This window comes from Montipora foliosa, chromosome 11, assembly GCF_036669935.1.
Source record: "Montipora foliosa isolate CH-2021 chromosome 11, ASM3666993v2, whole genome shotgun sequence".
Lineage (NCBI taxonomy): Eukaryota > Metazoa > Cnidaria > Anthozoa > Scleractinia > Acroporidae > Montipora > Montipora foliosa.
Genome location: NC_090879.1, coordinates 31,484,463 through 31,499,526, shown reverse-complemented (window position 1 = coordinate 31,499,526; position 15,064 = coordinate 31,484,463). Strand labels below are relative to the sequence as shown.

Genomic DNA, 15,064 nt, shown 5'->3' with positions numbered 1-15,064 from the left:
GAAATCTCAGCTGAATTGTTTGCACTATATCTGTGGTCACCGTGAGTGTATCACCTTTGACCTTATATATAAACAATATTTATTTCAACATTTGTTCTCAACTTCTGAGAGCACACTCCACTCATTAAAATAATATGTCTTCAGGTATGGAAAAATACAGATTAATCATAACATACCGAGCTTACAAAGTAAAAATGGTATGGCTGGTATGGAATACATGTAAACAGAATCTTGATCTAACATTTTCAAACCTTTTAAGAATTTCACAAAGATATATTGAGTGGTATTTATTACCTCACAATCGAAGAGAGAAACAACATTTTCGTGATGTAGCTCCTGCAATCAAAGGCAAACCGTGACAACATTTTAAATAGGTCTGTCGATCCTGACCAAGGTCAGGATTGCATAATATCAACACTTAATTGTCATGCTGAAATCACGTGGAAAAACCAAAACAACTTTGACAATACGCCAAAATGTTCGATAGAGATGATTTTGACCTCCAGGCCGGGTGCTTCAATCTAAAATTCAATTATAATAACTGACCTTTAGAATCTTAATTTCCTTCGCGAGGAGATTTTGTGTCTTGGCGATATTTTTCTTCGCGATTACCTTGATGGCAACGACAAAGTCCTCTTTCTGTAGACGGAAAAATAATCAAACGAGGAACTTGTCAAGGAATGCCACAATGAAAAAAAAAATCGAACAATTGTACTTACTCTTCTAACTATGACCATGAATTAATCCCATCAAAGACACAAACTGTTGCTTAGCAGTACTTACTAAATTCATTCACTGATCACCTGGCTTCCGGTATACGTAAGCTCTCGCTTTGATATAAATTCACAAACGTTGTTTTAGGCGAAAGTACAATTTGAAAGCAAAATGTCAGCTGGCTAACACCCAAATCAAGCTAGAAATTTTCCGAAAAATACATATTTCGGTCTTGGAGGAGACCGAATATAATCTGCGGTTTACACAACTAAATTTCAACCTTGTTTTCTTTACCAGAAAAATCGAAATGTCAAGCATAAATTTTTTTATGGCAACATAAATTCACCTTTCTGTGATGTCCCTTGAAAACCACCGCGAAAGCTCCATGTCCTATAAGATCCTTTTTATGATAAATAAATTCACCAACTTGTTCTGCCATTGCGGAACAGAGATGTTGCGAGCAGATGAAAGGAACAACAAAAGAGTTTCCCTTCGTCCAAAAATTTTGTGGCGAGCGAATGATAGGGAGAAAACGAACCAAAATTAACTCCAAAAGCAAAAGTGAGGCGAGGACGGCGTTGTCCCTTTGTTAAGTGAACCGACAGCATAACTGTTAAGAGTCCTCCATGGCTACATCCTCAAGAACTAGTTAGTGAACAGGATCGTCTTCGCTGAAAGAAAAAATTTGTTTTGTTTTCATTCGGTGAATGCATTTTATTTCACCGCGCAAAATAAAGTTGTCACTTGACGTCAGTCAAGGGTGGTCACTAAGTCAAAATGAGAGGTTACAAGGCGGCATTAAAATTGATTACGGAGGACGTATTTTTATGTTATTAGACAAGTAAAGCTTTTGTTCAAGAATTCTAGGGATATGCACGTGAGTTGTAGAATGTTTTTTTTCAATGGCTGTGGTTTGAACAACGCTTGTACAGAATATGAGTAAGCCGACAACTGCTTCAGTTATTAAATTTTTACGTTGAGGGTTAAATATATTTAATTCGGGTTTGATATTTCTCCTGAGATTGAACGGAAAGCAAGAGAAAAGCCCGCAAAAAAAAACTATATAGGGAAATCTAAGCCGTACTCTTGGGCGTCTGTATATAGAAATAGTTCTTTTAAACTTGCTGTGGCACTCTTGACAAAAGGAATTATCACTTAGTGGAGTCTTAATTAACGATATACTCATTTATCAACTGGAATATATGCTCCAACACGATTTCTCGTGCTCATCATGAAAAATCACTTGATTCTTATCTCGCCATATCCCGTGACGCGTTGTCTATCCATGAAACTGATTAAATGCGGGAAAGGTGTTAAGACATATCGGACCTCAGTAGATCAAGGTGAACGGCGGGGAAATGAAAATTAGCAGAACATTTTCGCCCACTGAAATTGTCCTGTGAGATGAATGCAAAGTCGGAAATAAACTCCTCAAATTCCTCCAAAAATTACAATACAATACAATACAAATTTTATTGTTAACTCCCCATGGGGGCTTTTCAGAGACAAGTTAACAAATTAACAAATTAACTCAAATGAGAGGACAAGATGTAACCAGTTCCCTGAAACAGCGTCAGGATTGAAGGTATTTTGGCAGCATCAGCATCAGCAACAACCAAGGCTACGAAAGTGCCAACTAAAATAATAACTTCGAGTTTCTCTTTTGTTTTGTTTTGTTTTTTTTTTTGTTTTTAATGCAGATCCACTTACTGTACACTTAGACTTACATCACCATGGAACAAAGATAGTTACACTTACTCTCGTGCATTGTTATCTTTTCGTGATCGTTCCAAGTTTGAGAGGGGCTGAACTACTGTGAAGGGTTTGGAAGTTGCAAGAGAAAATCCGAAATTCATCGGCAGTTGCTCATGTCCTTAACCTGCGAGCGCAAACGTATTTCCGCTGGTCGTTTCTACCGGAAATACGTCTTCGTTCGCGGGCTATCATATCTTCCTCGGACCCTGAAATTTGGTCATGTAACTTCGTCGTTAAGACGATGACGGTAAACTGAAAAATTGATCAAAATGCAACGCTACGGGAGCCTTCAGGTTGGGCCAATGAAACACACAACAGAGCAGATCAACAGCCATGTTAAAAAGACCAAGTTAACCAGCTTTCAAATATCTTTAGAGTGCCGTCAAATTACCACATCAACCAATTTCTGCCTTTCACTTCCCCACTGACGCAGCATCATAATTTCTTTAGAAACCCAACCCCTTCATCGATTTTCATCCATTTTCATCTCATACCGAGAAGTTAAACCAATCTAAACTATTGCCAGTACCAGGATCCTGAAATTCAACCAAAACGGGTCTTAAGGACGGTGCCTACTATCCTACTATTGTTGTTGCGCATACGTTCTGCGCATCTCGCAATACTTGGGTTTCCTATGGGTGGTGCTTATTAATACAGGGATATTTTTGCGCGGTTTAAAACTACGCGGAGAAAGCGGAACTTAGCAAGTGCTCTTGATATCCAAAAATAAAATAGGGGGGTAACCCTGCACTTTTCAGAGATTATTTAGCTTCAGTTTGGAAAAGAACGGTTAGGCTCAACATTTGTATTTTATAGCTTTTTACAAATATTTTTGATTAATTATCTTTGAAAAATGCGTGGCTACCCCCAATTTTCTTTTTGGATTTCAATAACACTTGTTAAGATCTGCTTTTCCCGCCGTGCAAAAATATTTGTCGAAATTTTACCTGCTCTTGCGAAAAAACGTATTTTCAGTAGTAGGCACCGTCCTTAAACCCTGCATCTCTGATCTCAATTGCAAGACAACCGCCGTAACCACTCAGCCACACTTCCTCCTCTCAAAACTTATGCTACTTTGTGGCTTTGTTGTCAAAATCGTCTTTCATTTCAACTGCAACGATACTTTGTTCGCTGGCCACTAAAACAAGTGTTCTCTAGAAAACTATTTGAGGGTTTGAGAGAAACATAAACCGCTAGCTAGATTCCATGCAATTACAGCTTTATCAACATTCAACTAGTACAATTATTCATCTCAGCCTGCTTAGTTTGAAATAAGAACAAACTGATTCCTGTCACTACCAGTTATTAGATGGATGAGAAAAACTTGTTATTATAGGGATCGAAGATATCTGTTCACAAACGTTGCTTTTCTTATTCAAATTTGCCAAACACAGGAACAAAAGACCCTTTGTTTCGACAGCCAATGAGGCTCTGGCTGGCATATTAATGACAATGGGTGACGTCAATGATATCTTCCCTATTCATTACTACTCAGAAAAACAATTTGTAGAAATTTTATCTGCTCTTGCGGAAAAAAACGTATTTTAAGTAAATAAGTAGGTTAAGTAATACTAGGAAATTGTTCCGCCCACTGATCTTCGACGAAATTAATCCATTCGATCAATGAAGCTTGCGCACGACCTAGAGATTAAAAACCGCAACAACCGTGGCTGAGGGTTGTCTATAAATCGATACGTTCATCAAATATCTGTAATCGGAAGGGAAATCAACTTATGAAACGATATGTTCATCAAATATATACATTTCTTTCATTCACTGAGTTCTTTCACGGGAACATATGAGCCCAAAAATGACCTGTTCCCAAGTGAGTGGCAGCCGTAGCTAAGTTGGTGGAGCATTGCCATGGCATCGTAGAGGGTCATGGGCTCGAATTCCGATGAAGCCGCTGACAATTTCTAAATCATTTATTATCCAGATAAGTTCGAGGATCACACCTCACAGTACGGATTCGTGTCACGCGTTTTGGCAGTTTAGTCACACACGGGAAAAGCTGAGAAAAAGTAACAATTAAGAATTGATTCACCATTCAATGATGGATGCGTAAGGAAAACTCAGTGCTCTTGAACTGACAATGTAGGGGAATTAAACTGTCTTACTGGAGGTCGCGGCTTCGAACGCTGGCCCTGGCCAACTCTCATGGTCTTAAAATAATTGATAAAAACGCGTTAATTGAACTTCTTGATTACATCTGATAAACCGTAGGCCCCGTCTCGGAGCCTTTCCTGAGAATAAAAATTGTTCGGGACTATTTGTTCGAAAAGAGTAGATGACGCTGGCGTTGTGTCCTGCTTTCGTTAAATATGGACGGGGGCATCTATCGATTTCTTGAATGAGTAGAAACTGTAAAAGAAGGAGAATGGCCAAACACATCGCCCACCCCCAACAATATTGTAAGTTAAACCTCGAGGGGCACTGCTTACAACCGTACGTCACTTCACTCGAACAAAAAAATGTTGCTTCTTATCGTTCAGCAAAAGCTAAAAGAAAAAGACTCGAAGACACGGTGTTAGGCTGACAGTAGGGAGTTTAAGCAATGACGACGTTTACGGCAACGACAACGCCATATAGCAAGAATATCATTGGTATTTCTTTAACGTAGAGTACTCCACAAAATAACGACGTGAAAGCACCAAATTTTATGTTTTGACGACAGCGTGAGCTTATAGCAATGAACCATTCATTTTCTATTTTTACTTTCAAACCAATCGTATCTATCCCATTAGTAGGGCTAACGCTCACATGGTTCATATGGCACTCTAATCAGTTAAGTCTGTTGAAATACAGTGCTTCACGGCCAACGTTTGCAAAAACGTAACCTTTCCTTGTACTTGTACATGTCCATTGCCGTGACTTTAACATCTTCAGTTCCCACGGCCTGCTCCCGTCTGACCTTGTAGCTCAGTCGGTAGAGCAGCGGTGATCTAACCCGAATGTCGTGGGTTCAATTCCCACCCTGGTCATGTCCTTGTGTGGGCCCATTTCCATTAGTAGTAACACTCACATGGTTCATATGGGATAGAAAACAAGCACTTCAAATTACTCTACTCAGTTAAGTCAGTTACAAGATAGTTTGCTCTGAGGTATTTTTTACATGGCGAACAAGACGGGATAATCGAAAAATTAATATTTGCGATAGTGCTAAGTTATATTTTAGAGGGTCAGTGACGCTTTCATTGAACTTGCCGTCGTCAGCTTGCTTAAATTTCCGGCCTCGTTTCTGTTTTTCACTTTTCCGTTTTATTATCGTTTGCTTGAGTTGTCAAATTGATTTTGAATATTTATGGTTTGAGGTTATAAATGCCTTCCCTCTGTGTTCAAACCACTAGAGAACGCAAACACCGTAGTTTGAGGTCGTCATCATCACTGACCGCTCCGTCGGTGCATAACTTATTGTCGTAGCTTCACTTGTCGATCCGTCTATTTTGTTTGTTTCTTTACACACGCAACAAAACACAGTTCAAAATAATATGGCAGAATTGACCCGTTTGGCGGCGTCTAGTACGCTTCGCTGATGCGTCTCCAACTTCCATCAGGCCTTGTTGTTTGGGAGACTGTCGAAGTTTCGGGAAACGTTTCATCGTATACGTACCTTCAATCGGAGTGTATGACAAGGGCGTTGTTGCTCTAGTATTGCTCATTTCAGCAGTGGTTTAAGTTCGCGCACGCTCTGTAATGACTTTCCGTGGTGCGGCGCTGGTGCTTGACTGACGTGTCAGGAAAAACACCCGCCAAATGTCACGCCACCTGACAAGCGTGTCATCCATAGCAAATATCTCGAACTCCATTGAGAGTCCTGCCTCGAGAAAACCAGCTTTATCACCTAAGAGGCCGGCGATCGGCTCCTTCGCCGCGCTTTAATACTCGGTTTCCAGTTCGAAAGGCAGCCTTTCTGAGCTCGAGTAAAATGAGTTGGTGACTTCTTAGCGGAGTGTATCAATCCACGATGATTTCGTTGGTAAACTCATCGGATGTTTTGATGCGCTCTATAGGAAGAACAGAACTTGGCGAGGAAGTGGTTCACCGCGACACTATCGCCGTTGGCAAAGTCTTCTCTTTGTCGCTCATTTTGGCAGTGTCTTTGATTGGAAACGTGCTGGTTTGTTATTGTGGTTTGTGTTCTCCTCGGATGTCCGCCATGAACAGCTTAATCGTGAATCTATCGATTGGAGAACTGGCAATGGCACTGATAGCTATCCCACTCAAGATTGAACAAGAAATTATCGGCGAGTACATAGTGGGTGGGCCGACGGTTTGCAAATTACTAGAATACGCCCAATCTGTCGCCTTGGGTTCAGTAACGGTTACTTTACTTATGATCAGCATGGATCGGCTCTATTCAATTTTATATCCGCTCTCCAAAATTACGCGGCGACAAGCAAAGTACATGAGTGTGTTCGCATGGTGTTACGCTCTGCTATTTGCCAACCCCGTCCTGTACTATTTCTTGGGATCGAAGCGTCAGCCCAGGGCTTTGTTGTTCTCCTGTGAGAGGCCTCTTGTTTTGCCATGGAAAGACAAGCTGTTTTCCCTCGTGCAGTTATGGGCGGTATTCCTGTTACCGATTACAATTATGACAGTCACCTACGTTGTTGTTGTGAGCAAACTTTTAAAGCCAGATAAAAATTCTTCAGATAGGGCAAGCTTGCCCCAATTGGCGCCCGATATGCATGCCAATCTTCATCGACGCTTCGCTTGCTCCCTTCGCTCCAACGCGGTACCACTTGCCAAGCGAAAATCCGTGGTCATGAACTTAATAGTCATGGCGGCTTTTATTTTTTGCTACGCTCCACTTGGGGCTCTTTATGCTCTAGAAACTGTGGGACATCCAAAGAGAAAGAGCTTTGAGATATTCCGCGATTTTGCGTGCTTTTTGGCCCTGGGAAAATTATGCGCCAATCCAGCGATCTACAGTTTTTTCGACGTCAATCTTCGAGACCAGCTATTGAGATGTCATCGAAAGCGCGCTCAAAACTCACCCGTTCATCGACAGATCATTCACCCGGGGATGTGCACCCAGGGCAAACTCAGTGAACTTAATATCAGTAATTTTGGCAGGATGGCTGACTCCAACGGCCGGAGCCCCGTATTTAAGGAACCGTTGTTGAAAGTGTCTTCGGCGTCAATACCTTCGCCTAGTGTTCCTGGTACTGCACCGCGCGATAAACTGGCGAGGCTTATATGCAATACTCGACGATATCGGAGTCTTGGACTTTCAACTTGGAGAAGTTCGAGCATTTAGACAGTTTGATTTTTAGCAAACAGTCAAAGAAATAGAATCTGTGAATTCTGATGTCAGTGTTCGTGTCTTTGAAATCGATTTTATTGCATTAAACTTGCGCACGTTTCGATGAACAACGAATGAAATGTGTCGTGAACATAGAGGAAAAACAAGTCTTAGTTTTATGATTAAAATAATTTGCAAAGCTGTGAGCTCGATGGTCTTTTTTCAAGTACTTATCTAGGAATGAGTGCAAGCGCAAATTGGGAGACGGTTTTTCACGGTTTCTGACGCCATCTTGGTTGGGCGGCAAACGCGGTTTAAATTACATTAAATGTATGGGATTTTGGCCGAATTTAAACCTCTGTAAGGCAGATCTCAAAAGTTTTAAAATATTTTTAGTCGTTTTATTAATATCATTCACTCAACGGCAAATTAGATCATTGCAACAACGTCTGAAAATTGGATATTAAATATATTAGAAATCTCTCTATGTCGCTTCAAATTTCGCGGGCATTTGCATAACTTTGTTTACAAGGGTTTATATGAAATTTACAAATTTCGTTTACGGTCGTTGTAGCTTGATTCTGATCGCCATATTTCACGAAAGTAATCTCAATTGAAGTGCTTTTTGAGAGGTATTCTCGCTATCCACAATCGTGAGCCCTTTAAGGGTTTATAATTGTTCGAAGTCGGCAACATATGTCTACATAAATTCACTTTTGCCTTTTGCCCCCTAACCAATATGGCGTTAGAAACCGTGAAAAGGTCTACTGTATTCTGTTCCACTGCTCGACTGCTTCCGCTGCGATGACTTTATTATGCATTCACTTGGAACAGCAAAAAACCAAACAACGATTTGACAAAAGTGGCTGTTTCCCTGAAATTCCTAATTAGTTTTCTATAGTGGAACGCATGTGTGACTGGTTCTACCTATATGTTAATTCTTAGACGAATGAAGGCGTTAGATTCTTAAGAACTCATGGCGCTACATTGGTGGAAGTGAAACAAGAAAATTCGGTAAGTTAAACGAGTTAATTTTCCTGTCGAAACTCGTTTGATAAAACCAAATTATTGTTTTCCACTGTAAAAATACCCAAATAATAGTCCATCTCAAACTGGATTTATTACATCGAAGTTTACTAGTAACCTGTAACCGACCACGAGGCCTCGGTCGTGGCAGGCGAGGTCCGTACAAAAACGACCGAGGGCCAATATTCCACAGTACGGTCCCGAGCAAACGGAACCGTTTCCATGGTAATGGCCTGTACTGTAAAATCCTGACCGAAACCCAGCCAATCAGATTGCTCCATTTAGCCTGCGAATTGCTTGCCATATAATAATCAATTTTTAACTGTTACACTTGGCCACCGCATTCGGCTTTCGGCTTTATTTTGTTAAAGTTGGGCCAATCTTGCCAGTGACCGGTGATTATTTCCGAAACATGCATTCATGCCCTTAGTAGCAAGGCCAATGTGGCGTCGTTAAATAAGATCAACAAATTTCTTCATACATACATACACTTTATTTAACACTCGAATTTTCAGAGTAGCTCTTTTGAGCTAACATCTTCGAGGGAAAACAAACAAACTGAAAATTAAAATAGAACCATTAAATTGAGATAATACATCAAGATTATGACGACTACAATGCTAAAAATTTTAAAACTTGAGTTTCTTTATAGCAACTTTGAAGGCTGTTTCAAGGATTGTTTTGTTCTCATATTGTCTGAGAGTAAGTTTCAGTTTTTTCCTCCTTGATATCGCATAGATTCTGGCTTTATTTAATTAAGCTCTACCGGAAAATGTACCTGTTGGGGTTAGCTATTGGTTCTGTTAAATTTGAGACCATTTGGACAGGTAGTCTCGGCACAATAAGTTTGGGGCACCCGTGCCACGAACATTTCCATTTACACTGCAAAAATGGAGGGTATCGGGCCTTAAAATTTAGGCAAATTCAAACAAGTACCGTGCCAAAAAGGTTGTCGTGCAAACCGGGCTTTAGTATTCTTGCAAAGAAAATGCTGGGAGGGGCGAGTTTACACTGGTATTTTAGCTGCCTCAACAGAACGCGGAGAAGAGTATTAATTTTATTTGGATGTGCGGCAGTGGTAAAATCAGATTCAAAGAAAACGTCAGTTAGGCATATCTGACAGAATTATCTAGCCCTCTCTGTATGGAGAAGATGAAAGGCAGCGTTGTCGAGTGCATTTTGTAGCACTGCAACTACGCCGGGGACATACTTTTTTTAACTTCTATTGCATGGATAAATTTAACCATAGTTATTATATGGAGATGGTGCTCGACAAGTTTCTTTGTTTTATGTTTTTGTTCGCTGTTTCGATCCTAACCATGCACAAACCACACCCATTTTCTATAAGACAGCCTATCAGAAGTTTCGATTAATTTATTCAAATCTCATTGGTGAACTGAAGACAAAAGATTGTGCATGATCACGGTCATGTTAACATGAAGCGCAATGTCACTTTCCTCGCCTCTGAATCTTCCAGGCTTTCAAAACCAGGCCACCTATATGAACTATGATTTAACTGAGTACAAAATTGGTTTGCAAACACAAAACAAACTATGATTTCAATGGGGTAGTGTACAAACGGGGCGCGAACATCAAAATCCTTGCCTTAAGGGCCCACTGACGTATTTTTTGGGGTGCGTTGCTAAGGATGTAATAGTTAACTAATTCGAGAGAATTTGACATTACTTTGGTCAGTTTCCGACTTTTGTAAACCAATGACCCTAAATATGACGTCATCATGCCACGCCCATGGTCACGTGACCAATAAAAGAAAACTCTAAATTTGTCTCCGTGCTACACAATTTGGGTGTTTTATCAGTGGTTTCATAATTTGTATTCGTTTTTGCATCCAGCCAAGCATGGTTTTCTTTTTATTTTGAAAAATGTTCTTTTTAGAGAAATAAACGATACTGAAATACCCATAAAATTTTCAAAAAAGATGATTTGAAAAAATCAATGCTTACCTACATTCTGTATCTGGAGGTGAAACGTGCCATATGAAAAAAAATTAATTCAATTTAAAGACCGCCGGAAATTTAGGTTTTTTCTTAAACCGGAAGTCAGTTTGTTTACGCATGCGCAGTTGATCTGAGAATGAGCGTGAGGAAGGGCGAGGAAAAACCTTCGATGCAAACAATATTTCGTGCGGTGATTTTTGCTTGTGAATGGGTTTTCTCGTCAGCTCACTATATGATGACGTCAGTCACCGGAAGTAACATTTCACTTCCCTAGCAACGCGCGGAAAATCCGTCAGTGGGCCCTTAAGACGAATAAGAAATTATCAAACGCAAAGCATTTTGTTTTTCCAATGGGGTATAGTGTACGAACGGGACACGAAAATCCATGGGAAATACTTGACCAACTTAATTCAAGTAAGAACGAAAAAAAAACGAAACCAAAGGAATTTTTTAAAAAATCGATTTGTAACTTTTCGTGACCAGTGGGAACATATGCACTTCAAGTAAGAGTTGCAAACAGTTTCACAATTTGTACTTTTTGGTTAAAAAAATCCGGTTTGCCCAACGTCTCTATTCGCCCTCTTCTTTCTGTCTACGATAACATACGATAACGTTGTTTAGAGAGGGACACACAATTAACCTTTTGCAGTTTGTTAACAACTTGCGGCAATGTAACTATACCACAGGACCGGGAACTACATACCCTACTCTTTGCGAATAGTGTTTGGGTTCTTTAATGTCCCACATGCGTGGTTATGAACATTGAAGGGTTCTAAGACGGGCCCTACGGTTTATCTTCCTTTTGTGAGAGCACTAGAGAATGAAACCAATAATTTTGCAGATGTCAGTACGAAACCCTGAGTGTTTGTCCGGGCCGAGTTTTGATCCCGCGACTTCCCGCACATATATACAGTAGTCAGATGCTCAGCCAATTAAGCCAACTGGTCGGCGGTCCTGTCCTTTTATTCGCGGTTTGAGTTGTCTTTCATATTAGCAATGTAAAAGGATACGATGCAGTGTATTCACGTGACGTCACGGCGGCCATGTTGGTGTTCCTAAACAATGGAACGGCCGCCATGTTGGTGCACCCAACTAAACCTCCGGGAATTGAGCTCTATTATCATGCAAACGTTTTCTTTTTGTTTCGGTGGAAAAACAAGGTTACTGATCACGTGGGTGAAAACACTCTATACCACAAGTAGAAAATGAAGCCATTTTAATTATGGTTTGATGCTATATTTCGATCGAGGTGCGCTTTAAGTTGAGGTTTAAAATGATGGTAAAAGCCACGGCGTGAGGTACAAGAAAAAAACTGATCAACACTCCCACCACACACAAAACGGGGCTCAATGACATCATCAGTCAATTGTTCTTATGGTCAATCACATTTCTTTAGCCGTGCGCTCACTTTGCTCGGGATGCATTTGACTTTTCTTGAAAGGGAACCTCCACTCTTACTACAGAACAAGTTTAAACCGAAGAAAAATATGTTTACCTAAAAATTTGTTCGAAATTTGTTTTTAAAACAGTGTATATATCAAGAAAAGTGAATTTTAAAATCGCTTATTTTCACTTTCAAATTTCGTGGGCGCAGCCATTTCGAATAATTGTGACGTGATACGGGTGCCCTATTGTTCTGACAAAAAGTGCTTTTGTCTAATAACATGACAAAAGGGCAACCGTAACACGTCACAATTATTCAAGATGGCGGCGTCCGCGAAATTTGAAAACAAAAATAGGCGATTCTAAAACTTATTTATTTCGGATACAAACACTTTCTTTGAAAATACTTTAGACTGACTTGACTGATATTTCCTGTGACTTAAAGTTTTTTTTTGTTGAAGTGGAAGTTGCCTTTAACAGTTTTAGACATAATTACTGACCAAACTTTAAACTCAAGATAAAAGGGAACAGACTCCTTTCTTGCAGCTTTGAATTATCATGGAAGCACTCGTTTACATACTTTCAAATTTTGTTGTAGATTTAGCTGTTGAGGTAAAACTTTATTAAGCCGGCTAAAATCCCTTTTACACACGCAAAAAAATTGGCACGGTACTCCAAACAGGAGAACGGTACCAGTATTTGGAGCAAAGAGCACACCTCCACAGATATGCGTTGTTTGTTCTGTTTACAAACGAAAAATGTACCGCGCCGTTCCCGAAAAACATCCGTACGGTACAGAGATTACGGAGTGCCGTGCCAGATTTTTGTGCTCTAGTAGTGTAAAGCCGGCCTTAGTTGTTGTCCCAGTCGAAATCTTTAACCTTTGCCATGTCGAAATGATCTGACCCCCGCGGCTTTCGGTGCAAATGAAAACAGTTGTATTTTCTTGTAGTTCTGCAAGGGTGTAAAAAAACTTTAATTGATGTTTTCGAATTCTTTAACCTTTGCCATGTCGAAATGATCTCACCCGCGGCTTTCGGTGCAAATGAAAACAGTTGTATTTTCTTGTAGTTCTGCACGGCTGTAAAAAAAAACTATGCCATTGAACTGTTATTCGTTTTGCCATTCAAACGAAATCGTGTTAAACATGTACTGAACACATCCGAGGCTACGCGATTAAGGTATAAATTAGCAAAGGATGGTTGATAACAGCGTCGATTAATATCCAGCCGGCTGTCCTCCTTTCCTGTAGTCAGATTCAGCGTAGATTTGAGGTATCAAACTATATACATATCCTTTCCGTCTGCCGTGGCTATCAACCATTTTGAATTTGTGAGGATTCTTTACAATGCCCTGAACAACTCCATGACTGACGTCACTCACTTCAACCTGAAAAGCAATGTTTAAGGGGGTCAACCTTAACTACAGAAAGATAGTGGTTGCTAAGTCGAACAATTTTCAGGCCATGCGAAATGCTTATGAGGAGGGAACTTTTAAGTAACGTTTTAAATCGCTTCGCATCACTTCGATCGTAGACGTGATCCGCTCATCGTAACACCTCCAACGCCAACCACATTTTCGCAACCGTTGAAGTTTTGTCATTAATCTCTTAGGCTTTCGCGCAATTATTTTTCTTCAGTATGATAATATTATGTTCATTTTAAACCTATTAGTTCCACTGCTTTCGATACTGGAAAGTTAATTTTTGCGGATGAACACTAAACCGGTCTCTCCTAGTTGGCTTTGAAAGAGTGCAAAGTGTTTTAATACCTTATGCCCAAGGGCCTCAAGTCCTTTGACTACTTCTGTCGGGAATTTAGTCTCCGCAAACACAGAGCTTGGGTAGAGTTGATCGTGGACTCGCGGCATGGTGATAGCAGTTTGCAAATCCCTTTTGAACCAAAAGTAGTTCATAATTGCCTGCAAAGTAAACACGTTCTGGCTTTTTATTTGTGGGCAAGTGAATTTACGGACAATACTTCTTATGCCCTTTTAACTGTGCCATTCCATTTAAAATCCACAGACCCCTAGTGGATCTAATGACTAATATCACACCCAAACGTCATTCATGCATGGTGAGAAGCGGTTTCATTCATAATTTTCGAAGTTCGAAGAATTCACACAGCGAGCTCACTTATCAAAACCGGGTTTCAAACATAATTAAGCTAACTACGTGGCGATGAACTTTAAGCTTTGTTCAAACAAAGTGACGAAAAAAGGTTTAGACACAAAGTAGACGACACGTCGGAGCATAAAGGAACACGAGTTTTGCGATTAAAGCGGAGAGGAAATATGAATATCCATGAGAAGCTTAAATAATAATCAAGGGAACAGAACTTATTCCTAACAAATCTCCAACTACTGAAATAACTTCTTTCACGGGTTAAGCCTCGCTTGTAAAAATCGGCCAGGTATTCCTTGGCGCAGAAGACAAAATTGCCATCTGGCACGTGTTAGTGCACCAACATTTTGTTCCCGTTTCATAAACGTCACGCAGACATTGCGAATATTTTAGGATGTTTCATTGGTGTGAAGGGCGCATGAATTTAAGCGAGGTGAGAAAGACTCGGTGCTCGTTACGCATGTCTAATTGAACCGCTGTAGCTTAGTTTAAACTTTCCTCTTCTCCTCATCATAATCACTCTAACCTGCGCCACTGACGTTGTGATAATTGTACCCCCAGCAGCGCCTATTGCCATCAACACGTTGCCTTTTTTGTCCACGACGATCGCAGGCACCGTCGAGGACTGCGGTCTCTTGCCAGGCTTGATGTAATTGACAGGTGAAGGTGGGAGACCAAATTCGTTTGTTACGTTCGGCGAGCTGAAGTCGTCCATGTCGTTGTTGTAGACAAAACCAAGCTTGTTTGATAAGAACTTTGCTCCAAAGCTAAAAAAAGATGAGTTAAAAATTACGAGTCAACACAACCGACACAGCGCAATTATACTCTCTAAAAATACTCTCTATTTGCCGAAAAAACAAA

The 15,064-nt window shown here is 40.3% G+C and overlaps 3 protein-coding genes across 3 annotated transcripts in view; 1 reads left to right on the top strand and 2 right to left on the bottom strand.

Annotated features, from left to right (window-relative positions):
• Window positions 1-1,476, bottom strand: part of LOC137974830 (serine/threonine-protein kinase unc-51-like) — a 36,955-nt gene extending 35,479 nt beyond the window's left edge. The window contains exons 1-3 of the mRNA XM_068821824.1: window positions 1,061-1,476; window positions 547-639; window positions 295-336 (exon numbers count right to left, since the gene is read on the bottom strand). Coding sequence (XP_068677925.1) covers window positions 295-336; window positions 547-639; window positions 1,061-1,153 — 228 coding nt within the window. The 5' untranslated portion in view covers window positions 1,154-1,476. The remainder of the gene's footprint in view (window positions 1-294; window positions 337-546; window positions 640-1,060) is intronic.
• A 4,812-nt stretch (window positions 1,477-6,288) lies between these two features.
• On the top strand, window positions 6,289-7,897 carry LOC137976012 (gonadotropin-releasing hormone II receptor-like). Its single transcript, XM_068823256.1, has one exon. It carries the CDS (start codon window positions 6,434-6,436, stop codon window positions 7,727-7,729), a length of 1,296 nt encoding a protein of 431 aa, XP_068679357.1. The 5' UTR covers window positions 6,289-6,433; the 3' UTR covers window positions 7,730-7,897.
• Window positions 7,898-12,627: 4,730 nt separating this feature from the next.
• LOC137975625 (glutathione hydrolase 1 proenzyme-like) overlaps window positions 12,628-15,064 on the bottom strand; it is a 13,042-nt gene continuing 10,605 nt past the window's right edge. Inside the window, exons 7-9 of the mRNA XM_068822757.1 lie at window positions 14,730-14,970; window positions 13,852-14,001; window positions 12,628-13,470 (exon numbers count right to left, since the gene is read on the bottom strand). Coding sequence (XP_068678858.1) covers window positions 13,300-13,470; window positions 13,852-14,001; window positions 14,730-14,970 — 562 coding nt within the window. The 3' untranslated portion in view covers window positions 12,628-13,299. The remainder of the gene's footprint in view (window positions 13,471-13,851; window positions 14,002-14,729; window positions 14,971-15,064) is intronic.

Excerpts from the sequence above, each read along its gene's own strand:
- LOC137976012 (XM_068823256.1), top strand. The coding sequence starts at position 6,434 with ATGATTTCGTTGGTAAACTCATCGGATGTTTTGATGCGCTCTATAGGA.